General features: G+C 38.6%; 3 protein-coding genes across 3 annotated transcripts in view; 2 read left to right on the forward strand and 1 right to left on the reverse strand.

The window, feature by feature from the left end:
- Positions 1–1,082: 1,082 nt before the first annotated feature.
- On the reverse strand, positions 1,083–10,216 carry lin54 (lin-54 DREAM MuvB core complex component). Its single transcript, XM_033989525.2, has 14 exons — positions 10,083–10,216; positions 7,914–8,687; positions 7,600–7,702; positions 7,382–7,512; positions 6,785–6,937; positions 6,460–6,661; positions 6,311–6,384; positions 6,039–6,236; positions 5,857–5,948; positions 2,895–2,966; positions 2,720–2,822; positions 2,477–2,614; positions 2,179–2,381; positions 1,083–1,875 (listed from the first exon to the last, which is right to left on the reverse strand). Exons 2-14 carry the CDS (start codon positions 8,661–8,663, stop codon positions 1,674–1,676), a joined length of 2,421 nt encoding a protein of 806 aa, XP_033845416.1. The 5' UTR covers positions 8,664–8,687; positions 10,083–10,216; the 3' UTR covers positions 1,083–1,673.
- A 549-nt stretch (positions 10,217–10,765) lies between these two features.
- cops4 (COP9 constitutive photomorphogenic homolog subunit 4 (Arabidopsis)) lies at positions 10,766–15,536 on the forward strand. Its single transcript, XM_033989893.2, has 10 exons — positions 10,766–10,899; positions 11,290–11,369; positions 11,448–11,599; positions 12,150–12,253; positions 12,337–12,490; positions 13,878–14,028; positions 14,418–14,588; positions 14,784–14,899; positions 15,019–15,103; positions 15,183–15,536. The coding sequence occupies exons 1-10, from the start codon at positions 10,826–10,828 to the stop codon at positions 15,314–15,316; spliced, it is 1,221 nt and encodes a 406-aa protein (XP_033845784.1). The 5' UTR covers positions 10,766–10,825; the 3' UTR covers positions 15,317–15,536.
- Positions 15,537–16,500: 964 nt separating this feature from the next.
- adamts6 (ADAM metallopeptidase with thrombospondin type 1 motif, 6) overlaps positions 16,501–26,702 on the forward strand; it is a 29,833-nt gene continuing 19,631 nt past the window's right edge. The window contains exons 1-11 of the mRNA XM_033989413.2: positions 16,501–16,907; positions 17,641–18,038; positions 18,120–18,502; positions 19,236–19,410; positions 19,999–20,207; positions 20,410–20,493; positions 20,616–20,761; positions 21,533–21,576; positions 22,636–22,741; positions 24,087–24,233; positions 26,512–26,653. Coding sequence (XP_033845304.1) covers positions 17,939–18,038; positions 18,120–18,502; positions 19,236–19,410; positions 19,999–20,207; positions 20,410–20,493; positions 20,616–20,761; positions 21,533–21,576; positions 22,636–22,741; positions 24,087–24,233; positions 26,512–26,653 — 1,536 coding nt within the window. The 5' untranslated portion in view covers positions 16,501–16,907; positions 17,641–17,938. The remainder of the gene's footprint in view (positions 16,908–17,640; positions 18,039–18,119; positions 18,503–19,235; positions 19,411–19,998; positions 20,208–20,409; positions 20,494–20,615; positions 20,762–21,532; positions 21,577–22,635; positions 22,742–24,086; positions 24,234–26,511; positions 26,654–26,702) is intronic.

Genomic DNA, 26,702 nt, shown 5'->3' on the forward strand with positions numbered 1-26,702 from the left:
ACAGTGCAGCAGGTGGGTTGAGTGCAGACGACAGTCTCGAGGCTTTCACGCACTGAAAAAAAGAAAAACAACGTTAGTGTCGAAGCGATTAGCTTGATCTGTACGTCTGTAATGAAAAAATAAGCAACCCTCATTCAATTGCGATTTTGAAATCTTGCTCAGATGAGTCAGATGGGTAGTGATTTGTATAATCAATGGGCTGTATAATTAGGTAATACATATAGGACACCTACCTATTATTTCTAGCGCTATCCAATGCCTAGAGGAAAAAAGCAGATATTTAAGTTTACATCTGTAAGCAGTCTTTACAATAAGCTGATCATTTTAACTGTGAAAGCCATTTGAAATATTCGCTTCAACCTGTTTGCCGTCACCTACAACTATCGACAAACTATCTGTATGTTTCTGCAGAAACCCGACAGAGGTCACGACTGTACAACACTGAAAAAGTTACACTACATTTCTTCTCCTTTGATACCCACCACAGCAAGTGGACATTCACGGGTCTTTCGCTCATTTACTGTACATTTAGCTGATCTTTCGGTCCGTCCATGCTGACAGGGTCCATGTGAGCGCACTCTTCTTCTATTAGTGATGGTGGTGAGGTTCCCACTGCCATGACGCGCGGGCGCCCCCTTTCGGTGCCGAAATATTTGTTTACACCATGGTTTACACTCGCATATCTGGACCAAACCAGGACTCCTGTAAATGTTTAGGGAGGTACCAACTCGCGATAATAGAAAACACCCTATTGGAACAATTACTGATTTAAAGGGGATTTAGATACATTTCCCTTAAAATAATAAATGAAGACTGTCCCGATCCATTAGAGATAACAGAATTTAGATAAAACAAAACATCTAACATTTTTTATTAGGAATAACCCCATATGAAAAATATTGAAAAGAACATGTCTGGCTACAACTTGTCTTGAATGCGTGAATGGATTAACTAAAATACAATATACTAAAACACATAGTACTTTTGATAACCAATTCTAACAGATGGCTTGACTTGAAAGGGGCAGACATCAACGTGTTTCTTATGTTAACATTAAAAATAAAAACACAATAGCAACAGAATTACTACATACAATTTTTCATGATTACAAAAATAGCAACAGCTCTTATAAAATGCCAAATGACATTCGTTACACTTGTGAGTGTGTGCATATGCATATTTACTTGTGTAACTATATTCAGATAAAATCAATTATTATATTCAGTTACTTTTGGTTAGTGTAGACTTGGGTTAATCATTCAGATAGCAAAACAAGCTATTTGATAATGGTGCTTAACAATGATTACAAACACTTCAAAAATAAATATCAAAGATAAATGTTCATTTTATCCACTATAAGTAGATATATTGTGATGACATAAAAATTACAATGCATCTTTTTAAAAGCCAGAAAACGTCAAAAGGATAAAATGTTAGAACAAATGCTTGGGGAAAACTATATGAAGTAGATATCACATGAAGTGAAATTTTAAAATCTCCCCATTTAGATGCCCTTTAACAGGAGGCTGTTTTTCCACCTGACTTAACAAATGAACTGTTATTCCTTTTCATGCAGATGAATGCCGTGATTGTTGTCACCGTAACGCCACAGGAGTCCACGACCAAGCAGACAACTCCATTCTTCTTCACCCCAACACAGTTCACACCCAGACTTAACAGTTTATGGAGGCACAGTCAACTTTAGCTTTCCCCGCTGAACTTATGATCCTCATGAGGCAATGTCCAAACTCTTCTAGGATCATCCTCTCAGCTTCAGCCTGAGGCTGGTGAGTCTGTTCGGAGCGTTTGGCACGCTCTAGCAGGCACTCGCACGTTGCTTCAAGGACTTCTTTTGTTACAAATGTGTACGGTAACCTGTACAGTAACATATACAATATTATTTAAGTTCCAGCAATGATTTTTTTTATTACAACATTGCTTTTACACAAGTACATGAGCTATCTGTAGATGTGACATAAACAGATGGAATGGGATTGCAGCTCCATGTTCTGCAGAATTAAACCCGAAACAACATACGTGGATCATTATTTTACAATTAGTAGCTTAAAACTCAGAAGTAAAAACGTGTAAAATTTAAATGTAGTAAGTAGCCAATTTTCTTTCTACTAAAAACATAAAAACCTGCTTTGCATTTAAAGCAAAAAAAACAAACAGTACCTTCCGCCTCCCGTAGGAATAACTGGGGTTGTCCTCATGAGCAGGTCAGAGATCTGAGACGAAAGTTTAGTCTTGGCGGCAGTTTGCTGCTGTACTCGGACTTCTGCTGCGTCTGCTAAATGCATCAACGTCTTCCTCTCTGGACTTTCCTCAAAGTTCTTACATCCAATACACTTACAAATGGATGAGCACATAATTTTTGCCTTTTCAAAAAAAAAAAAAAAAAAAAAAAAAGGAAATGTATTTTAGGACAAAATCATGACTTGTGAACTGAATGTACTAATGCATGATATCTCACCTCATAACACTCGCAGTAATTTTTGAGACAGCCTGATCGTTTGCAGTTACAGCCTTTACTGTGTCGACGGTCAGACTCTCCTTCTTTGCCTTTACCAATCTTCGGCTTAAAGGCCTCGGGATTCCGGTCCAAACATGTCTGTGAATTTAAGTATCTCAATTATATGTTGCATATGTATTTATCATATCACATGTACATATTGCACATTGCAACTCCAGGTTTCAGCTACACAAGATCCTATACCTTTATTGCCTTGAGGCGCTCAGTTTCATGTTCCAGGTTATTGAAGCAGTTATTACAGTTACAGTTATTGCAGAACTCCCCATTTGCAAAACAGTCACAATATCTAGAAAATTAAATGGATACATTACATTTAGACAAAAAAGAGAAAGCACATATTCAATTTCCACACACTTACAACTTAAGACATTGTGACTTGGTGCAGTTGCAGGGTTTTCTTGGTCTGGATGTAGATTCCGTTGTTGAGACGCTGTGAACAATAAAAATAAAACTTAAACAAGAAAACAAAAGAACAGACAGCTAGTCTCGCTGTTTAGTTGGACATACAAGTTACTACTGCTCACTGGGTTAGGTTTATGTAATAAAAAATAAATTTGAAAAACTGCAGACGCAAAAAGGCAAACAAACACTCATATATCATTATCTCTACATAAAACAGTTGTGACAATAAGTGTGCAGGACAACATATGTTGTGTCAACTCAAAAACTAGAGTTTAGCCTTAATTTTTAAGCCCCTGGCAATTTCATTTCAATTGTAAAAAGATTCTACATTTCAATTGTGATGCCATTTTTCATTTAAAACACAGAACATTTATTTTACATGTTTCAAGTTCCCTCTTGTAACAATCTCTTTGTATGGACATACAGTTTACATAATAGAATTATTCTTAGATCGGGCAAGAATCTAAAACGTGGTACCTGAAATTGTATTTAGTTGTATTTATTGTATTAGTTCATTATCCTATAAAAATAATAGATCTATTCAATCATTATCTAGGCTCAGTAAATTCCATACTGCAGTAAACTTAAATATGTAGGCCCATTTGTTAAAGATACAAAATATAAATATTTTCTAATAAATGCCTCTTTACGATAGGGCTCTGGCCCTTAGCCCATTAGCTTTCCTTCGTTGCTAACAACAACAGGACAAAGCAAACCACAGGGCTAAAGTAAAGTAGCGCTGATGTCTCATTCATCTCTCCTGTCTTAGCCATGAATCCATGGTCTCAGCACGGTCTCGCGTAAATCTCCTGCTCTGTGTGCATGAAGCGCGCATGCATGAAGCCATGACTTAAAAAACACAAAAACAACTGTTTTTAATTAAAGCTTAACTTAATACAATGCACAGGCTTATTCCCAATTTACTGACGAAGAGAAACTCGTGTAAACTCCACAGAGGCAATGCAGATTTCAAATTTGAAATCGATCTAGAATCGTTAAAACGTAGAATCACAATCTTTTCAAGAATAGATTTTTTTTGACACCCCTGGATTGCAATAATATTGCTCTATATACTCTAAACACAATGCCTCAAATGTTGTCACTCTTAGCACAATCATATTCCATTTTGAAACAGCTAATCATCATTTCAAATGTTTCTAAAGACACAGACATGGAACAGCGTTATACATCAATCAAGTCAACTTAGATGCAAATTACAATGCAATTAATCCTTGTATCTCTTACACAGTTAAAAAAAAAGAAGCAAACAAAACAAATATTACAAGGGCTATCCCAAAAGTAGCTGGGAGTTTAAAACCTATTTCAGTTAGCCTGACATACTGTGGAAAAACTTAGTCTGGAAAATGTTCAACAGAATCACATTTTAGGGCTTCTGAACAGCTCTTAAATTGACCCGTCCCCCCAGACCTGTTTGCTAGGGTCACCCATGGTCCCTGTATGATCGGAGCAGGAGCTGTGTTCACATCGGCAGTAAGTCAGACCTGTTCCCGGTGCATGTTGGACTCCGCCAGGGTTGCCCTCTGTCACTGGTTCTGTTCATTGTATTTATGGACAGAATTACTAGGCGCAGCCAGGGGCCGGAGGGGGAACGGTTTGGGAACCACAGGATCTCATCTCTGCTGTTTGCAGATTATGTTGTCCTGATGGCTTCATCGAGCCAAGACCTGCAGCAGGCACTGGGGCGGATTGCAGCCAAGTGCTAAGTAGCTGGGGTAAGAATCACCTCCTCCAAATTTGAGGTCATGGTTCTAATTCGGAAAAAAGTGGCTTGCCCTCTCCAGGTGGGTGGTGAGTCTTTGCCTCAAGTAGTTCCTACCCTCACCTATGGTCATGAACTTTAGGTAATGACTGAAAGGACGAGATCGCGGATACAAGCGACCGAAATGCGTTTCCTCCACAGAGTAACTGGGTGCACCCTTAGAGCGTGAGGAGCTCGGTCATATGGGAGGAGCTCAGAGTAGAGCCGCTGCTCCTACATGTCAAGGAGCTAGGTGAGGTGGCTTGGGCATCTGTTCAAGATGCCTCCTGGATGCCTCCCTAGGGACTATGTCTCTCAGCTGGCCTGGGAATGCTTTGGGGTCCCAGTGGAGGAGCTGGAGGATGTGTCTGGGGTGAGGGAAGTCTGGGAGTCCCTGCTTAGACTGCTGCCCCCACAATCCGGCCCCGGATAAGTGGAAGAAAATGGATGCATGGATGGAAGAGTCACATTTTACATCTGACAATGCTCTAGTCAAGGGCACACCAAACTGATAAATCAACTATGGTTCTACAGTTCTCTGGTGGTCCAAATTTCCTCAGACACAACTCAGACGACTCCTCTGATAATTATTTTCTCTCCGTTAGAAATCTTGCAGGGAGCACCTACTCATATTCATTTCTATGGTGAAACATTTTTCCTTCCAGTTCTGGATTATAACATTAGCAGTGCTCATAGGAATTATCTTGGGACCCAGACTGGTTCTATACAGAAGATCTTTCATCTCCTTATTCCAGTTACGCAGGGGAAACTAACATGCTCATTGGTCATCTAATTTAGAATCATGGTTTCTGAGAAGATTTCCTTGAACAAAACCATGTTTCTTTGTCTACTTCATTTTCTGTGAGTCAGTTCACATTGTTGCACATAATATTCATGGACATCGGTGTTTGGATTTCTTTGCACGTGTAAATTACTTGGGTTATGAATATCTGGCGAAAACCTGACACATTCAATTTGGTCCCGCGATCAGTGCAGAGGTTCACTGGTTTTGAGCCCTTAACAATTTCTCAACATTCTAGACATGCAGTGGACCTGGACTTGGAATTATAGTGACAAAATTCAACACATCTAAAAATGGGCAATAACACAGCCACTTGGAAAAAAAAATCTTTGTCAAAAATTTAAAAAGGTTTTTTACCCATTAAGTGGTAGTCTGGCCTGTGTCTGGATGCTACTTGATGCCTGAAAACCAGAGCTGCTGGCAAGCGTCACAAAGGGAGTCTGTTGGAGCTGAAAAAAGAAAATATACAAAAATAAATGTGTCCTTTCAAAAGAAACACAAATGGCAAAACAAAAAAAAAACAAAAAAGTTATTCTAACCTGAGTGACATACTGTGCGGGCACAACTGCATATCCCACATTGCCAGCTCCGGGAGCCGGAGCCAGTACAGTTCCTGGGGGTAGATTGGTAAAGTTGGGCTGAATTTGTGGTAAGGGGGTGGCTGGCATGATCAGGCGCTGCTGGGTTTGAGGAGTGGACACTACTTGAGCAGTTGTTGTCAAAGGCTTTGGTGCCACCTGCAAATAACAAATTAACTTAACAAAACTAAATCTGAAGAGAAACAGGTGTCATGTGGAAAATGAATACCTACTTGTTTCACAGACTGCGCAGGGACAATTGGGACGGACATCCTAACTGCTCCTGCACTTACAATCATCGGTTTAGCTAAGGCATACAAGAAGTTCAGAGTTTAAAAATACATTACAATTACAGAATCCAAAATTGCCTCATGTATGTCACCTGTCTGTACAGAATTTGTACTGGGACCACTAGGTTGGACTGTGCTGCTGGCCGTTGTTGCTGTGACAAGGCGGACGTAATGGAACCTGCTTCCTGGCACTTGAATCTGCTGCACATTTGGTTGTGTGGCCAATGGAATTATGGTTTTGAACTGAGAACCACCAACACCACCCACTGCCACAGACTGGACAGGTTTGATATTCTATAAGAGAAGGCAAACACAGAAAAAAAATTAAATCAGTGTTTGCCAATATGTTGTGCAAAATTTTCTTTTCCGTTTTGTATTTGATGTCCACAGGTTATCCTGCTGGAGCCCTCTTCTTACCTGTGTAGTTGCTTGGCTTGTGACCACTTTGACTGGTGAAGCTGATGTAGACTGAACTGCAAGTATCTGCTGGCCAAGTGCTACATTCACAGGCAAAGTGACTGTCTTCTGAGGGGCACTCTGAGTTGGAGATGCCACAGATACTACAGTTACCTGCAGAAATTAGTAAAAGTGCAATACAGATCATACTAAACAGAAATTTGAGACCTAGACTATGTTCAACATGGACAGAAATTCAGAACAGTCAAGAATAACTTACTACACTACACTACTACCACTTACTGCATCATGAATTTAAAGCCACAGTATGCATTTTTTTTTAGCTAAAAAGTAGACTGTATTTACTGTGCTTGCCTTCTCACTATGATTGGGCCTGCATCTCCACATGCCTGGCTAAATAAAACTTTATATTTCATGGTATCATGCAGGTAACATGCCACCTTTGGAAAGTTACAAAACGTACCTTTAATATTTAACCTTTTAGTATTTGTATCTCGTCTTTGCTACATTTACTTGCTTCTTGTGGGTGTACAGTGTACAATATTTTTTGGCTTACACATGCAGTGTGTAACATTAACAGTTGGCTTTAAAGCTTACCTTACTGGGTGTCTTCAAGGGAGAAATGGCAATCTTCTTTCCAGGGAGACTCTGTAAACTAGTGTTAAGAGGCTCAGTCAAAGTAATGCTTCTGGCAGGCAAAACAGGCGAAGTTTGTGTTAGGACACGTCCTAAATAACAAAATACAGATTCATGTGTCACAGAGTTTATTAAAGTAAAATACGAAATGGTGAATTAAAAATATGGTAAAAACTTGCCTGCAATAACTGGAGACTGTGGACTGGCCCCTTTACTGTTTACGGTTTTTGTGATGATAAACTTAATTGGTGCAGATGATGATGCAGGTGCCTTCTTGGCAATCTGTTAGACATTTTTATAACATGGTAATATTGAAAGAACATATTTTGGCTCATGTTAGCAGTATCATTAAACTGATATGTTTTTTAAGCATTACCAGTGTATTAAAAGCAAAACAGGTTTCTTGAATGCCACTTAAAAAAAAAAAATCACTGGACTTATATTCCTAAACAATTCAGATAAAGCATAACTGTTATAGCATAACAGTGTATACCTGTACAGTCTTTAGCTGCTGGGCCTGTAATGTGGTCATCTGATTGGTTGTACCTCCAACAAGTGGCTTCAGTTCAGTTCTCCCACCAATAGTCACAACTTTAAATTGTGGAGTTTGGGTTTTAAGGTCTCCAGATGTTTGACCGACAGCTGCCTTGCTGCCAGTGGGTGGCAACTGCAGAACTATAGGCTGACCTGACTTCCCGATGGTTCTGACCAATAGTTTCTGGCCTTCTTGCTTAATAACCTGATGAGAAGTAGCAGCAGATTTTGCTGCTTCACCAGCCTGTGCTGAGGCCACCTTGTTGAGAATAATTTGATGGTTTGCAGCAGAAATTGTGAAAGGGGAAGAGAGCTTTTGCATTCCACCTGTTGAGACAGTAGTTCCAGTAACACTGTCTGTTGTTTTGGTGGTGGCAGTGGAGGTGGCAAGAGATCGTTTGAGAGTGGGTAAAGGTGTTGATTTATTTGAAATAGACAGTGGTACTTGATTTTCTGCACTGCTGCATAGTGCAGGTTCTTTTGGAGTGGACGTAATCAATGTTTCCTCTGCCAACGTGACTCCCGAGGAGAGTGCTATATCTTGTGAAGCCACAGGTTTGTCCGTTTCCATTGGAACCAATGTCTCGTCAATGCCCTTTGGCTGGGCAGGGGTACCATGAGCTTGGGAATGAGGCATGTCTTCCATTGCCTCAGTATCCATTATCTCGTCTGGGAGGAGGCTGTTGAGCTCTGGAGACACCACATCCATGACTGCCTCTATATGGGGTCCTAACTAAATAAAAAGACAAATCAATGTGTTAAAATTGAAAAAAAATGTTCCCATTAACAATTTTGCAGTATTTAATAAACCACAATCTGACTGCTTTTGAAACTGTCAATCACTGCCAAATTGTCCATTTAATGAAAAACTAAAGGACAGAGCATGCATTTCTATTTTACATAATTTTTCAACAATCCCTTGCCATAATGCTCAGTCAATCAATGTTGTGTAACGTATTTTAAAGAAAACTAATTACCCAACATTTAGGCCTGTCACAATAATTACTGTATCCACTTGTTGTTCAATATTTGAGAAAAACAATGTTTTACAGGTCTTAATTTACTATATGTACTTTTATTTGATCACAACTTGTGAGGATTTTGAGTTGCAGGATTGAATAAGCACATATGATATCTAGGACTCATAATGGAGACTACTACAACTGTTACATTGTTCTATCTATGATGCATGTTCTATTTGCAATATGGTTCATTTAGAAAGGTTTAGAGATTGGGATTATCCGAATTTAGGGTCATTGTGTCAGTGTCGTTTATCACAATATTTTCTCTAGCAATATATCGCACTGACAGGTCTTCCAACACAACAAAAATACATGTTTGGGTGTTTGTGCAGACAGGACGGGGTACAAAATCTTACAGCAGCTTGTTGGCTTCGATTCTATTTCAGGCAAGTGTAGGATTTCGAAAGATCCGCCATTTTTATATCGTCACCAACACAGCTAGCTTTCGGCTAAAAACAGCTACATCACTCAAATACAAAAAAACACGCCAAAAGTAAACAAAACAATAAGATGGGTCGACATTGGTGGGTATACAGAAGAACTAACCAGCTGTTATTTCTTAAGATTACGGGCAACTTTTTAACTGTTTTAAGGTGTGCAATATAAACAACGCGAGCTTATAATAATTGAGTAAACTTGCACCACAAGGGCCAGTATACGTACAGTGGCAGTATGTGAGCAATATTCATAATGGTACATATATTTTCTTGCTTGATACTCTTTATACGTGCTCTGATGACATATCAATAAAAATAACAGAATAACTGTAACTTGCCAAGTGAATATTTTTTTTCTAAAGTCCAAACTAGATAATGGTAATGAACTAAAACAACATAAGTAATACTAATGCAAACTAGTTAACCAGCCAACGCTAGACCAATTTCTTCCGAATTTAGTATCTTCCTTTTCATCCACGTTTTCATTATTGTCAGCCTCATCAGGTCAACCCATCAGCAGGACAACTGTAATAGCAAACTTGCTGAGCCTGCTAACCCCAGCTAGCTAGCTGTAATATGCTTCAATACCTAAGCCATCTTTAAAGGCCTTGCGTTCTGAAACATAAAGAGCAAAACGTCCCTTTCTGCATTGACTTGTATCTTGCTTACCCGTGTTTTTGACGATTAGCAACGATTGCAGATAAAATGAGAAAAGGAAAAGCAATTGTTCAAAATACCGCGCCGAGCGCCATTCCTCCCTGACATTTCACAAGCCAACCACGCCCACGGCACTGTACGTCATCACGTAAAAACGCCTTAAAGTCGCAACAACACAGCCCTCCGCCATGGAGCTGATACCCTCCACCTACTTATGAAAAAAGTTAATATAATTTGCGCGCGTGTATACTTATAATAAATGCTAATTTAAAAAGTCTAAATATTGTTATTATTCTCTAACGTTACATTGAAAATGTTCGAGTAAAATGGTTCGTCAGCGGCTACGGTCCAGTCATCATGGACAAATATTATATATATATATTTTATTTTAGATCAGAGAGAGAGGAAAATTGACACAAAATTGAGTAAGCCATGGCAGTGTATGGGTCAAACCTGATTCATGGATAAAATATGCATGCACATTGTCATGCTGTAAACATGAAGGAAAGGCAAATAATTATTTATTCGTCCATAAGGGCTTTTTTTTCTAACATACCCAAATATTTTATCAATTACATATTACGTTTTTATTCTAGTACTTGTTTTCTCCACCACACCGGTGGTTTGCATTCAAGGGTGTAGTGTAGCGTAATTGTCCATGAGGGGCAGCATTACACCAGTCTGTCGGAATTCAGATTAGAGGAAGGAGAAGCTGCACCTTAGCTAGCTGTTGTTGATATTTAGCGGGGGAAAGAATGGCCTCTGAAGTGAAACAGGAGCTCTCACAACTGATGAATTCAAGTGGATCTCATAAAGACTTAGCGGCCAAGTTAGTATTCACACACACACAAACAAGATATGCATGTACTAGGCTCGATTGTGAATATGAACGTCTCAGTAGCTAAGCTAAGCTAACTCAATGGCGAATAGTGATTAGCCACAGAAATCCCCAAATGTAAAAATCAAGATGTTTTTGGCGAATTATAGCTACCCTGCTTCTACATGTAGAGCCTGGTTAGCCTTGGCAAGGCAAATAAAATATATTTTTTTCTTCTTCTTTAGTAGAAAAGTAAAGTTAAGATGGAAAATTCAGTGTTATTATTATGTATGTCTTTATTAATTGCATCTATCTATCTGTCTATCTGTATCTATATATTCTATCTATACATATATACATTTATACATTTATGCATGTATGCATTTATACATTTGTGTTTAGATATCGTCAGATTTTGGAAAAAGCTATTCAGTTAACAGGTGCTGACCAGCTGGAGTCCCTGAAGGCATTTGTTGAAGCAAGTAAGTATGTCTCATCTGTGTATCTCATTGTGGTGCATTCATCTTGTTTGTAAGACGTTTGTTTGTTTGCTTTTTCAGTGGTCAATGAAAATGTCAGTCTTGTAATCTCAAGGCAATTACTAACTGACTTCTGCACTCATCTGCCTAACCTGCCAGATGCCACCGCAAAAGCAGTTTATCATTTTACATTGGAAAGAATTCAGCCAAGGGTCATCTCCTTTGAGGAACAAGTAAATGTCAACACAATATGTCTGGCTATGTCTTTTATGGTTTAACAATACATTGTGAAAGATTAAAACATTTCTTGGTCTCAGGCACTGGCATATCTGGATAGAATCAACAAGGGTTTAGACCGCCTAAAACACAATCATTTTGACCGGGTGATGTGGCACTATTCTTGAATACAAAAGTAGAAGTCATCTTCAACACCACCATTATGATAAATAATGCCATAGTGGTGTTGTTTACCCAAAGGTTCTGGATCAATACCACCTTTTATTAAAAAAAAAGGAAATTCTGGAGAAAAACACTACCAGTCTTTTGAAAAGCTTTTTGGATCAATTAAAAATGATCAATTAAATCAATTAAAATTTCAACTAAGACTATGGGTTTGAAACTGCATAGAACACCTTTTAATAACAAAAATCTAGTGATCCATGCAAAACAAAACTCGACAGCAGTAATGGAAACTTTTTTGTTTGTTTTTTGTTTACTGATTATTGAGAAAAAATATTGTCCATGCATTATTACTTTGTATTCATTAAATAATATAATTGTTAGGTGGCCTCAATCAGACAACACTTAGCAACCATTTATGAAAAGGAAGGAGACTGGAGAAATGCTGCCCAGGTATTAGTTGGAATTCCTTTGGAAACGGGACAAAAGTAAGTGTTTTATAAGTTTCTCTACAGTGTATTATAATAAATTGTTTTTGTGTGCTCTAATCATGTAACTTCTCATCTATAAGACAGTATAACGTTGACTACAAGTTGGATACATACTTGAAAATCGCCAGACTTTACTTGGAAGATGACGATCCAGTACAGGCTGAAGCCTACATAAACAGAGCTTCATTATTACAAAATGAGTCTTCAAATGAGCAATTGCAGATCCATTACAAGGTAAAAATTGAAAAGTATGCAGTATTTACAGTTGAAACCAGACGTTTACATACACTCTTTAAAAAGACACATACCTTTTTTTTCTTACTGTCTGACATGAATTCAGCCTAAACTTTTCCTGTTTTAGATTAATTACAATTCCCCAAATTATTTCTATTTGCTTAATGAGAGAATAATGAGAAAAAGATTTTTTAAGATATATTTTTTTTAAACCCAGATGATGATGTCATGTCTTTTGAAGATTCTCATAGGTTTATTGACAACAGTTAAGAGTTAATTAGAGACACACCTGTGGATGTATTTGAAGGCACACTTGAAAACACACGGCTTCTATCAGGAAGAGGTATTCATCTATTCAGACAATTATATGAAGGTATATATACCATGGGAGTGTACAGCCATCAAACCATCCAGGAAGGAGATGGGTTCTGTGCTCCAGAGATGAAGGTGCTTTGATCCAAAATGTGCATACCAACCTAAGAATAAAAGCAAAAGACTTTTGATGAAGATGCTGGCTGAAGCTGGTGAGTGTGTTATCCACAGAGAAACGAGTACTGTGCAACATGGGCTAAAAGGCCAGCCTGCCAGAAATACCATTATTCCAAAAGAAATATAAAAAAAGGCCAGATTACAGTTTGCAGATGCACACAGATACCTTAATTTTTGGAGACATGTCCTGTGGTCTGACGAAACTAAAATTTAACCATTTTGTCATAATGAGCATCGTTGCATTTGGAGGAAAAAGGGGGAAGCTTGCAAGCCTGATAACACAATCCCAACTGTGAAATACAGGGGTTCACAAAATAGATGACATCATGAGAAAAGAATACTGATGCAATATCTCAAGACATCAGCCAGGAAGTTAAAGTTTGGGTGCAAATGGGTCTCCCAAATGGACGGTGACCTTAAGCTTATTGCCAAACCCGTTACAAAGTGGCTTAAGGATGTTTTGGAATGGCCATCACAAAGCCCTGATCTCAATCTTATTGAAAATGTATGGGCAGATCTGAAAAGGCATGGGTAAGGAAGGCGGCCTACAAACTCAGTTACATCAGTTCTGTCAGGAGGAATGGGCCAGAATTCCCACCATCTATTGTGAGAAGCTTGTGGAGGATATCCAAGGATATCCAAGGTGTCATACAGTTTAAAGCCAATGGTACCAAATACTAATAAAATGTAAAATTTCTGATTTTGAAGAAAGTAAATTGTCTTTAAAAATCCTTCTTTCATTATTCTGGCATTTAGCAGTCTGAGATATTTTTTCTAATTGTCTGATTTCATGGTAGACAGTGAGAAAAAAAGTATGTGTCTTTTTATACAGTGTATGTAAATTTGTGGTTTCAACTGTATGTGGAAAGAATTACTATGTCATTTTACATTGTTGTAGGTGTGCTATGCCAGAGTATTAGACTTCAGGAGGAAGTTTATTGAAGCTGCACAAAGATACAATGAGCTGTCTTACAAGTCAATTGTCCATGAAAGTGAACGATTGGAAGCACTGAAACATGCTCTCAACTGTACTATACTGGCTTCTGCAGGTATTTAATGCAATACTTTAAAGAGGGGGTAATATGTAGATTTATTTATCTTTTAGCTTTCTATCACGTTTTAGCTTTCTATCATGTTCTAAATTTTGCTATCTCTCTCATCCATGCTCCCACATGACAATCCTCCATAAAAATAGAAAAGCATGATACAAAACTGTACACAATAACTTGACAAAACCTGATCTGATGTGCGGTAGCTTCATTAGTGGGATGCACACTGATGGTGTTGTGATAGTGCTGTGAAGGGGGAGTGACAAGATTCAGAGAATCAAAAACGAAAGTGCCCATAGGAGTAAAATACCCCCTCTTTAATGATTGAGTGAAGTAAACTTGTGAAAACTAGATGATATTCACTTTGTTTGGGATATTTTATGTTCAAGGCCAGCAGCGTTCGCGCATGCTGGCCACTCTGTTCAAAGATGAACGCTGCCAACAGTTGGCGGCCTATGGTATACTGGAAAAAATGTATTTGGATCGCATTATTCGAGGAAACCAGCTGCAGGAGTTTGCTGCAATGCTCATGCCCCATCAGAAAGCCACCACAGCAGATGGTGAGTACATTTTCTGAAGTGTTTCCATGTCAAACTGAAATGACCTACTTGAAGAAACTGGTTAAGCTAATTGTATATGTACTGTACATAATTCTAGCAACACTTGATTCTGACTACAGCTTACTTTATGTGCGTTATGTACCTGAATTTTGAAATTGAAGCTATGTTGTCCACAATTTAACATTTTCTCCTTAGGATCCAGCATCCTGGACAGAGCTGTTATTGAACACAACTTGCTGTCAGCAAGCAAACTCTACAATAACATAACTTTTGAAGAATTAGGGGCATTGTTGGAAATACCTCCAGCAAAGGTAGGACAGAAGAGAAGTAATCGATACAAAAAATCTGTGTCGCTAACAATGTCTTAAAATAAAATATTGAGTTTTGTTTTAGTTATTAGGAGATTTCAGCTTCTCTTTTTTTCTAAAAGGCTGAGAAAATTGCTTCTCAAATGATTACTGAAGGACGCATGAATGGCTTCATTGATCAAATTGATGGCATTGTACACTTTGAAAGTAAGTGCACACGTGTATCTCTGCGAAGTCCACAATGTAAACATGTTTGATTTGATTACTTTTTTTTGTCTTTGAACAGCCCGTGAACCTCTTCCCACTTGGGACAAACAGATACAATCTCTTTGTTTCCAAGTGAACAACCTGCTAGAGAAGATCCGACAAGCAGCTCCTGAATGGGCCACACAAGCAATGGAGACACAGATGACTCAGTAATTCTTTTAAGTAGCTAACTTCAAATATCCCCCTTTATTTGTCGGGCCGAGTGAGAAGATATTCTCTATATCTGCAATCCCTGCATTTTATATTGACAGTTACAGTATGGTCAGTCTTTCATTTTATGTGACACACAAAACTTGTGCATGTGACCTAATCAATTTGACACTGTTGTATGGTTTAAAAGAATTAGAATTCATTAAATCCCCTGTTGTACTTATTAAGCTTTTGCAGTTTAATACTTCTGACTTATTTGTTGCATGGTTTTCAAAAAGGACAAAATATTTAATAAATAAGGAACTTTGACAAAATTGGTGCATCTACGTTTTTCAAAGTGTACACAATGCAAGTAAAGAGGAAGTGCAAGGATTTCATCAATTAAATGTGGCGCAAGATGATTGAAGCTGCATTATTGGTAGCAACTTTTCTTGGCCCTGCCATAACGTATTCATGTTAATGTATTGTTGCCATTGGTTTTTGTTTTATGTCAGTGGCAAATTACTTATAGTTGGTGTAATTAACCTACATACTCTTCTTGGGGGTTGTGTTGAGAGTGCAGCAGGTTATTTTTTTAATGCAACACTTTTTAAACAGAGGTAACAGACATGGGGCCATTTTAGATCATATGCTTAAATGTGTGTTACTGAAGTGTGTTTTTAAGTTTCAGTGGGGCATAGGCCAAGTTTGTTCTTAAAACTTGGATGTAAGATTGTTTTAGTGGTCTGAAGTGCCATGGTGTCACTATCATTCAGACCACAAGATGTCTCTCTCTCCCATAAAACGAGCAACACACTGAAGACCCCAGCCATCAATTAGCAGCTTAAACTAAAATAACCAACATTTTGTATTTAAAACAAATGACTGATAGGAGTTTAAATGGTCGTGAGCTAAGAGTGCTTTGTTGTTGTTGATATAACTGCAGTGATGAATGATAACCACTTTCTAAAACTAAAGTACCACTCAAAAGAAATGGGCTAATGACGTGGAAATTGTGTTTTTAGATGATATTATAGCCCAACTGTATGAGTTTGCTTGTAGGATGTTTTAGAATTAAGTTGAAAAGTTGCAGCCCCTGCAGCCTAGGTGAGTAACAGTGATGGACATGCGCACAGCTGATGAGAGGCACATCTGCACTGACGTCACCTCCCTCTGAAAAAGCTGCTAATTTGAAGGTGTCCGGGAGAGGGACATAACCCGGTCTCTGCAACGTTTGTGCGAGGAGCAGCTTCAAGACAAAGTTTTGCGCTTGTGCATGTACTTTGACAATTCGCTGCGACCTGAACTAACTTCCTAAGCCCCCTGAGCACACCACACCAAGTCAAGATTATAAAGACGACTGATAGGCTGAAAATAGAGCCTTCTGCTGGACCATATCCAAGACTTAAAAAGCTGAGTAACTTTTTGAGTTCAGTGTCTGGGCGTCTGATCTGAAGACAGCGACACTGCGGTTTCAGAGGATGACTGAACCCAATAGGAGATGAGCTCAGGAGAGGCGCAGCGTTGGGAGTGCGCTACATCTGCGGAGCGCAAAGCTTTTGTTCTGTGGTCATCCTGTGCATTTGGACTGAAGATGACGATGAAGTTTATCTTGGTAGGCCTGTGTCTTTAACTCTCTTTATATATTTACAGCATTGCCATGTTTGGATAACCACCAACGAGCCTTTTTAAGTTGAGTCACTGTATTTTTATTGCACGCATCACGAAGATGACGTTTTTATTAGTTTTTGTTAACTTAAATCTCACTCAGCTGCATATTGTTAAAGATTGATTCAAGTCTGCATCTCTGGTTAACTATACCGAGTTCACCAGACAGGGGACTCATCTTTTCAAACAAATCCAGCTCTCTGATGTGATGTCACGCAGTTTCTTGTGGTTGCAGGCTTGCAGCTCTGTTTGAGTTTATGCCGGTGTTCTTGCGGGCCGCCTGCCAATGTCTGGGTCATGGTGGCCAAGTGGGAAGCACTGCTGTCTGGACTAGGCGAGTCTGAGCTGGAGAAATATACAGTGCTCAGAAAGTAGTAACTTAACATTAAACCTTGATTCGTGATTGTCCTTTGTTGCAGCTCGGTGAATACTGGATTTAGTTTGTGGAAACAGAGTTAAAAAAACCCCCAACTGATTCTTTTTTTCCACATTTGTATAACAATCTAGAAGTATTTTAATTCAACAGCCTATTAATTAAACGATCCACTTCTAGCCCACAATTTTCACAGTCTTTTACTCGGAGATCTAAAGAACCAATTAAACCTAAGCAACCTGCATCTGGTCAGCAAATAGCCATAGAAACCTAGATTAACCAACATGTGCATGTAATCTTTTCACAGAAACTCAGATGGATTGTTCAGGACAAACTCCCCATTTAAAGGACTACCCAACAAAGGCGTCTCTGGTGGATTACAGTGTTGCTACCAGACATGACTTTAGACGCCAATAAGACTTGGAAGCTTTGGCTTTCAGAAGAAATCTGAGCCCTGGATGAGCTAGAAATTGGCCCACAGACACTTCATAGCATTTACAGAGACAGACCATGGGCTTGTTATGGTGTGTCATCCAACTGATTGTCTGCCTGTAGACCTTCTCTAGCAGCTTCTGTCCCACCCATGTCACACGCTTCCCAGAATTATGGAAATTTTGTGGAAGATGCTGACTTGGACACTGAGCCTGGTGGTGATGGCTGCTACTGAATTTCAAGATACCAACAGGCTGTCATACAATTCTCAAGGTAAGGCTAATATTAATCTTACATTATTCAAGTGTTCTATGTAGTATTGTGTCTAACTTGCATGTACTTTTTGTGTAAAAGAGGAGTTCCTGTCATACCTACAGCACTATCAGTTGACAGTCCCGGTACGAGTGGATGAAAATGGCAAGTTCTTGAGCTATACTGTGAAACATAAACAATCAGGTCGGTGGAGGCGCGATTTGGCTGATCCTTCATTTGGACCACAACCTCTGCAAGACCCCGTTGAGTCCAGGCTGTTCTATAGCCTGTCAGCTTATGGAAAGCACTTTCAATTAAACCTGACACTCAACCCTCATTTGATGTCAGAACATTTTACTGTGGAGTATTGGGGGAAAGAAGGGTTGGAGTGGCGGCATAACATGGTAGATAACTGTCACTATGTTGGATTCTTGCAAAATCAGTATAGCACATCCAGAGTGGCCCTCAGCAATTGCAAAGGCTTGGTGAGTACAACATGCTTTTTGACTTAACTTCACTCAAATGCTACTCAAATTGGCCAAATTCCAAAGTGCATAATATTGTATTTTTAAACTTTATCCTTTGCTCGTTTGAGGTTGAGTTTTTATATTGAAGCTCATAAAAGTGATCACAAAGTCATAGCATATGTCTGTGACAATCCTTTTACATTCATATCCATGGCACATGTTTGGCAGAGAACAGAGTCAGAAACTCTTGCCAGTGTTTGAGAATTTCACAAACTACAAGTGTGCTTTTGCAGTTTGGTGCAAATATAACAAGAAAAAATAATATAAAATGTAATTGGCTTGCATAATATAAAAGTCTTTATCTTGCAAGTGCTGTTGTGTGTAACAGAACCTACTACCATATCATTTTTGACAATATTTCAGAGCCAGGGCTAAAAAGTATTTCACTTTTATTTAACCTAATTAACAGTGTTAAAGTTGGTTTGTAAAAGTAATATTGTGTTAGTTTTACATACATGCAGGCTAATCTTTGATTGGTTCATTTGGTTTTCTGATTATTTATCTATGGACAACCATCTTTGAGTTTTGTTATTGTAGTCTAATGTAGTCCTTCATGACAATTCTTACAATCATTAGTTTAAAATATAAATATGACACATTTCAGTCAAAGTATTCACACATTTTTACAGATGAGAAGTCTGTGCTCATGTTTAATTAAGCTCTAATCTCTCTTTTTGTCTTTACTCCAAAGCATGGTGTCATAACAACAGAGGAAGAACAGTATTTAATAGAGCCATTAAAGAACATGTCCTTGACAAACTCGCCAGAATGGAACCTGGATGAAGCACAGCAGCATGTTATTTATAAAATGTCTGCCATTCCCTCACCACAAGAGCATAGCCAGGAGTTCAGCTGTGGCCTTTCAGGTTGGTACACCTCCATCTGGGTTTGGACTCTGTGTGGGTGGAAATGACGCTTAAGAATGATTTAAATAGCTGGTTAGAGGAAGCATCGGTTTGGTGTTTGGTAGACATGACCAGGCCTCTTGTGTGCTGTGTTTAGGTCTGGTCTGGATACCCTTCAGGCTGTCACAGACATCCATCAACTGTAAAAGGCCCCTTTAAATTTCACTCACCCAGACGTTTATAGAAATCTTGGCATTTTAACAAAACCAACTATTACTACATTTTTAGATTTTAAAGTTAAAATCTGGTCTCGGAGAAATATGACAACTTGGAAAAAAGAACCAGATGGTAAGGCAGGTATTTGGGCCATGGTCTTGTAAGACGGAGAAAGGGCTGTCTTCACCAGGAAGCTTGCATGCCCTAACATGTACCATCTTATAGCTTTTTCCCAGAGCATCTGGGTCATAAAGCAAAGGCCTGTAAGGTTCAAAGGGGCATTTCAAATACTTGGTTATCACTGTATTGCCTACTTAAGCCGTATATATAGCAGCAGTATTTAATGTTCTGTAAATTGGGGCTTAACTATATGACTGCACATGTTGTTTACAGATCTGAGTGCATCTTGTCAGTTAAGAACATCCTCCAGTGGTTCCCAGTCACCTGCTTCACAAAATGAGTTGTCCAATAGCACCCACAGGCAGAGGCGCTCTGTCAGTACTGAGCGCTTTGTGGAGACTCTAGTTGTTGCTGATAAAATGATGGTCGGTTATCATGGACGAAAAGATATTGAGCACTACATCTTGTCCGTAATGAATATTGTAAGTGTTTTGTTTTGTTTATGATTATATTTATTTATAACTTAAGATGCAAAGAGTGAAGTTGACTGGGTAGACAAAGGGGTCTGTTGTCTTGGGCACCAGGGTCTTAGGAGGCCAGAAATTTCTCTTCCTATCAATTTCTGTCGACGGGGCTGAATACAAATGTCTGACTTTGTGCCTTTCATTCTTTTCTGGAGGTCAGGTTGCCAAACTTTATCGTGATGCCAGTCTAGGAAATGTTGTGAACATTATAGTCACCCGTTTGATTGTTCTAACAGAAGATCAGGTATGAAATTTAAAATACTGTTATAGCAGAACTTACAATATTTTTAATCATTTGCTTTAACTTAACTAGTAACATTTTTTGTAAAGTGCAAGCATACCATTTTTAAATTTGTCCTTCTGCAGCCTAACCTAGAAATTAACCACCATGCTGACAAATCCCTGGATAGTTTCTGTAAGTGGCAGAAATCTATTCTCTCTCATCACAGCAGTGGCAACAGTATCCCTGAAAATGGCATGGCTCATCATGACAATGCTGTACTAATCACAAGGTAAGTGTGTGTGTATAGGCACATCTTACTGAAGCCTACAGTGAATTAATTTGTTTAATACATTGTGTTAATTTTAGCAATTAGCATTTTTCTTGTCAAACTTGATCACATTTCTATTTCCTTCCATCAGGTGCTATATACTTTTAAATATGCATATTGGTATTTTATTTGGTTTAATTTGGGTAACATGTAATTTTGCCTGTTATTGTTAATTAGTAAAAACAAATTATTATCTTCTCCTAATAAATTGGATTTGTCCCAATAAACATACAGCAATATGATGGATTCTGGCAGAAAAAATTGTGGAGTATCATTTGTCCATTTGTCTCTATAAAGGTGACTGTTGTAGTTCGATTGTTTCCATGTCAGAATCTCTGTTGAATAGGAATTTGAGGCATTGTTGTTTGTTTGAAACGTGACCTGTCGCTTTAATAAAAGACACTGTTAGGGAAATAAATAAAAAATAATCATTTCCTGAATAGGGTATGAAATGTTCTTGTGGGAAAGGGGCAACTTCTGAAGTATCCAAGAGGAGAAATTGACAGTCAAAAAATGTCCATACTCACCACAGTGGATAGAATGAACCAGAGTAATGACTACACCTAAATAAACAACTCTTTCAGGAGGTGCGGTTGAAAGTATGAAGACAAAAAAAAGTATATGGCGTCTGAAGCTATGATGGAATTGAATAAACTGCTAAAATGCCAAAAAAAAAAGTTAAATATCAAACAAACAAAAATATTTGACTGAATTCATCTGTTTGCCTCACAGATATGACATATGCACCTATAAGAACAAACCTTGCGGTACATTAGGTAAGCTTAACAACTTTGTCACACTTTTATATTCCCTACAGAAAGTGCTGCATCCAGACAGTTTATGTTTTCACCTGTGTTATTCTAAATCCACTTGTTGCTCTACGTCTCTTGGAAGTCATAGACCTGGTCAACACTATGCACCTCTTCTTTTCCTTTGCCCCTGCTGTTGGCCTGTAACCTCAGTATGTCTAAGGTGTTTACACTTGCACTGAGAAAGGAAAAAGGTATGCATTGGGCAGTCAGGCACCGAGACGGGGGGGAGGAGAAAGGGGAGTTTAAAGAGTAGAGGGTAGTAACAGAAGAGGAGATGGACATTAGAGGAAAAGTTGAAAGGAAAATGGAAGAGGAAGATAAAGCTGGTGATATTTTGGTAGTCATTGGGGGTTCTTCAAGATACCCCTTGGCCCCATCCTAAATCTACTTACCCAATCCTTCTTTCCCCATCTTATCTGCAGCAAAAGCCCCCTCAGGCACCATAGTATATCTTAGAGGTAATATTGTGACTTCGGGGGTGGTTTGACAGATTGACCGCATTTGTCACATTCCCCCTTCCCTTTAATTGCCCTGGCATCTGCTCTGTTTCCTCGTTGTCTCACCAGGCCTCTGCCCCTGAGGGATCATGCTCCCAGGTCACACCTCTGCCCTTAAGGGTCGCTGAGTAATCATGGGGCTGGAAATTATGCACATTTCACTCTTAGCGTTAGAGAGAAAACACCTTAAATGTTTACCTTTACCCAATTAATCTCCCCAGTTATCTAATTTCAGAAACATCCCACCCAAAAATGTGTGTTCCTTATTGTGCTTGTCCTAAAGATTCATATGATGCATAGCAGCAAAGCACACACCTGTTGCAGTGTAACTTGATCCACACTGCTGTCACCTGTAGATGTAATCTTTAAAGAACTGCATCTGAATAGTGACACTGTTTCTCCTATTGCTGAAAGGTTCTAAAGTTTTAAGGGGATAAATGCATAGGTTGTGAAGTTATCCATTGTAATTTCAATTTACTATATTCGCTCATTCATTGTTTTTTGATAATTTTGTGTTACTACGTAGGTTTGGCCTCAGTTGCTGGTATGTGCGAGCCAGAGCGAAGCTGCAGCATCAATGAAGACATTGGCCTTGGTTCTGCTTTTACCATTGCACATGAGATTGGCCATAAGTGAGTTTGGTTTATAATATACAGAGCCTCAGATGAAGCATTACACTTTTAAGCATATGTTCAAACTCCATCATACCTCAGTATTTTCTGCTGTACTAACTTTGGCCATCAGACCTGCTGGTATGATGCTTTTTCTCCTCCAGCAGACTGCTTGAACTTTTATCGCTACATTTTTCTTCATGCAAATGTTAGTGTCAGCATACCTCTGGCTCCTTTTTCTTGAATATAAAGCAAAATAATGATGATGTATTAGTCTATGTATCCCCGTCTGGAGAGTTCAGCAAGATGGTGATTTCCTTTATTATGTCTCATGTCTGCTTCTGTTGTGGGGCAGTTGTAAAAATAGTCTCTGTTGCTTCTTGAGGATTTAAAAAAAAAACTGCCGTGGTGGGGGTTTTAGGCGAGTTGATTTATTTCAAGAGTAGAGTAAAATGTCATAAACGCCAGCCTTAGATAAACAGGTTCAGGCGGTGCAGTGTGATTTGGTATATACATTAGACATATAACTGAACTTTGACATCTTGTGGTAACCTGAGATTTTTTTACATACAATATCCAGACATTAGGACTACAGATTGCAATATATTAAAAATTGCAATTTCAAAGGTTGCTTTTGAGTAATTTAGTTTCCTCTGTAAATGACAAACAACAGTTTTTACACAGAGGACAAAGGCTTATATAACTCTATGGGAATTTCTGTTTTTGGAAAAAAAAATCCAAAATGTTGAGCAGTATCAGTATTTGTATTCACAAAGTTGCCAGATCAATCTTGTGCCATAAGGTAATTTCAGCTGACAACAATCACACTTTTGTTATTGAATAATTTCATTCAATTTGAAGGTAATGTAGGAAAAAAATCACCTTCATTTATTTGTGCTGACTTAGTTTATGCCTGTTTTTGTTTCATATGAGTAGGGTTATATATATATATATATATATATATATATATATATATATATATATATATATATATATATATATATATATATATATATATATATATATATAATCAATTTCATTGACACTTTTGTTTATGTGCATTTGTTTCCTTTTGAGCTTAGCTTCTAGTTCAGCCATAGATAAAAGGGCGATTGGGGTTCTGTTAGTGATAGTGAGTCTGTCTTGTGGCCTGCTCAGACCTGCATAAGCTGATTGACAAGCAGGAATCACAGTGGTGATTAGGCCTTTCTTGAGCTCCAGACAGGGTTTGACCCTTAACCCTTAGATCTTGTCCACACAGCTGGTTTTGAACTGCACAACTCAAGTTACCTATGGTCATTGTGGGACCCAGGAGCTAAAAAGCCATGCCATCTAACATTTCCTCTATTCATTTATCTTTTTTCAGTTTTGGGATGAACCATGATGGCATTGGGAACTCTTGTGGTACCAAAGGCCATGAAACAGCCAAACTGATGGCTGCTCATATAACTGCCAACACCAATCCATTTTCTTGGTCTGCCTGCAGCAAGGACTACATTACCAGCTTTCTCGAGTAAGTGGAGAGATCCCAAAGTAAATGCTAAGAATATGAGTGGTTATGCATGGACATTTAGCTTATTTTATGTTCCCATATGTGATATAGAGTAAGTCTGTACTTATAATCCACAACAACTAGTCAGTCTCTTTTTGAACCCCTTTGTGGTAATTTATAATGACTCTTTGCCTTCCTCCTTGGCCCATCAGAGCAGCCAATATTTGTAAATGTGGTTTATAGTGATGATTAGCCCAGCTGCCCCACAGTCAGTCCTCCCCTGTATTATGGACCGATCAATGAAGACAAAGTTTTTAGGAGGTGGCATAGGTTCCAAGTTGAACAGTGACATTGGGCAGACAGACTCACCACTGGTTGATCTGAACAGGACAAAGTGATGTTCCCCTACAATGGTTGATATCAGTCTTCCAGTTCAACTTCAGTTCAAAGGCCCACTTGTAAATATATAATAACTCACATCTACCGATATATTACTCTTGTAAGGAACGGGTAGCTGAGACAATGACTGTCAGAATTTAATGAAGACTTTTACTGCAATGGCAACTGTCTACACACAATGTGATGTTCATATGTGCCTAAAACCATTTGCAAATATAACAACCCTCTTCCACTAGGTCATCTATATGAAAGTGGAACATACTGTTTATCATTTTGTTCAGGGAACTAAAGTTTAGGCTATGGGAAGTCCATTCCATTCAGTACAATATCATTCAATCTGAGCCATGCTATGAAAGACTTCCTGTTTAAACCATTTCATTTTTAGTGGTCCACATTGTTTCTCCGAGTTATTATTTTGAAATATGACTTTAGAATGAGAGTTTGGTTTGCATCGACCAGTTCAACAAGGTTTTGAGTCACAAAAAGTAAAACAACTTTACACAAAAAGTACAAAATATTAGCTTTTAGTTGATTATAAGCTAAAATGTTATCTTATAAGACTGCAGCCTGTGCAAGCTTATACATTCACAAGTTTATGGTGAGACCCTCCAGGAGAGATTATAAAAGTGGCTGCGGTTGTCAAATGATGTTTCCGCCTGAGAGCTTTGTGGGCAGCACTTGTGGTAGAGATGACAGTGTTGTGTGCCAGGTTTCAGCCAGCATACAAAGAGCTGCTTCTCCACTTCTCTGTTGGGTTCCTGTCCGTTTTTGGCTCAAATATCTAATGAGGACACTGCCACCAAAAAGAAAATAAGTGCTCAGTTTTCACTTCTTATATTTTCTACATTTTTCTCTGGTGCTTGTCTCCATGAAGATTGTATCGCTTTGTTTACAATATTTTACAAATGAACACACTTATTTATTTTCAGTGAGACATGTAGGCAACTCCACTAGTTACAGGTCAGATCTTTGAAGAAGCAACCTTGCTTACAGTAAGAATGCATGTTTTCTGTAATTGAATACTAAATGTTAAGTGTATACATTTATTTGTCATACTGTGAGAAATTCCAATGTACTACACATTGTCCAGGACATTTGCATTCATACTGTGCCACCAGCGGACTAAGGACAAAAGTGCTTTATTGGCCTGAAAATATGTTTAACTATAAAATAATCATACAATGTATATCTCTTCCTTCCCTAAGTAGCACCTTTTCTGTGATCTGCTTTGGCACTCAAAGGGTGTCCCCTCAACACCTACCACTTGCATGATTTCAGTTGCAGTCTCATAAAGCAGAGCACTACGTTATTGTTGTCACTCTGCCCACTTTTCCTTTCCAGAGTGTGGAGGCCATTCTGCATGTAGCAGCTGCCACAGCTGGAAATAACAGTGTTATAGTAAATACTTAAGGTCAGATTCTCCTTCAAAGGAATGTGCTGCCTCAGAAAGAAACAGTAACCACTATTACATTCCTCTTTCTTCACCCCAGCAAGAATTACTTCAATTTTCTAATAAATAAAACAAACACAGAACACAACTGTGCACATATTGAACTGGATTAGAAGGAGACAACGTTTCAGTACAACATCTTTTAAGAGGAGTCTACCTTTTTTAAGTTGTTCAAACTGGCACATTTTGAAATCACTAGTTCTATTTTTTTCTAACTAGTATTTAAGTTCAGGTCTTATGGAGGGTAAACTACTGTCAGACAAGCCAAATTAGAAAGACAGCCACGTCACAAGCACTTGACAGCTTCTGCATTTATCAACAGATGTAACTGAAGGAGAGATAGTCACTTATAAAGCAACCTGTCTTTTAATTTTTTTTCTCCCTGGACCAAGCAAATAATGACTCTTTGTGTTGGTAATCAATGTTATTTTGAGTTTGTATTTTTGACAGCTCAGGTCGAGGGACATGTCTGGACAATGAACCTCCAAAACGAGATTTCCTGTACCCAACTGTGGCCCCAGGGCAGGTGTACGATGCAGATGAGCAGTGCCGCTTCCAGTACGGAGCCTCTTCACGCCAGTGCAAGTATGGGGTAAGAAACTGAATGTTTTAATGCTCTTGTCCCCATTTATCTACTCAAC

The sequence above is a fragment of the Periophthalmus magnuspinnatus genome, chromosome 23, assembly GCF_009829125.3.
Source record: "Periophthalmus magnuspinnatus isolate fPerMag1 chromosome 23, fPerMag1.2.pri, whole genome shotgun sequence".
NCBI lineage: Eukaryota > Metazoa > Chordata > Actinopteri > Gobiiformes > Gobiidae > Periophthalmus > Periophthalmus magnuspinnatus.

Bases quoted from the DNA above. Each gene is read 5' to 3' on its own strand.
- lin54 (XM_033989525.2), bottom strand. From the start codon at position 8,663: ATGGATGTGGTGTCTCCAGAGCTCAACAGCCTCCTCCCAGACGAGATA. The intron at 7,513-7,599 runs GCAAGTTTTTAC...TTTGTTATTTAG, and splicing joins ACAGTCTCCAGTTATTGCAG to GACGTGTCCTAACACAAACT. The intron at 2,967-5,856 runs GTAAAAAACCTT...TATTGTTCACAG, and splicing joins GCCAGACTACCACTTAATGG to CGTCTCAACAACGGAATCTA.
- cops4 (XM_033989893.2), top strand. From the start codon at position 10,826: ATGGCCTCTGAAGTGAAACAGGAGCTCTCACAACTGATGAATTCAAGT. The intron at 10,900-11,289 runs GTTAGTATTCAC...ATTTGTGTTTAG, and splicing joins CATAAAGACTTAGCGGCCAA to ATATCGTCAGATTTTGGAAA. The intron at 12,491-13,877 runs GTAAAAATTGAA...ACATTGTTGTAG, and splicing joins AATTGCAGATCCATTACAAG to GTGTGCTATGCCAGAGTATT.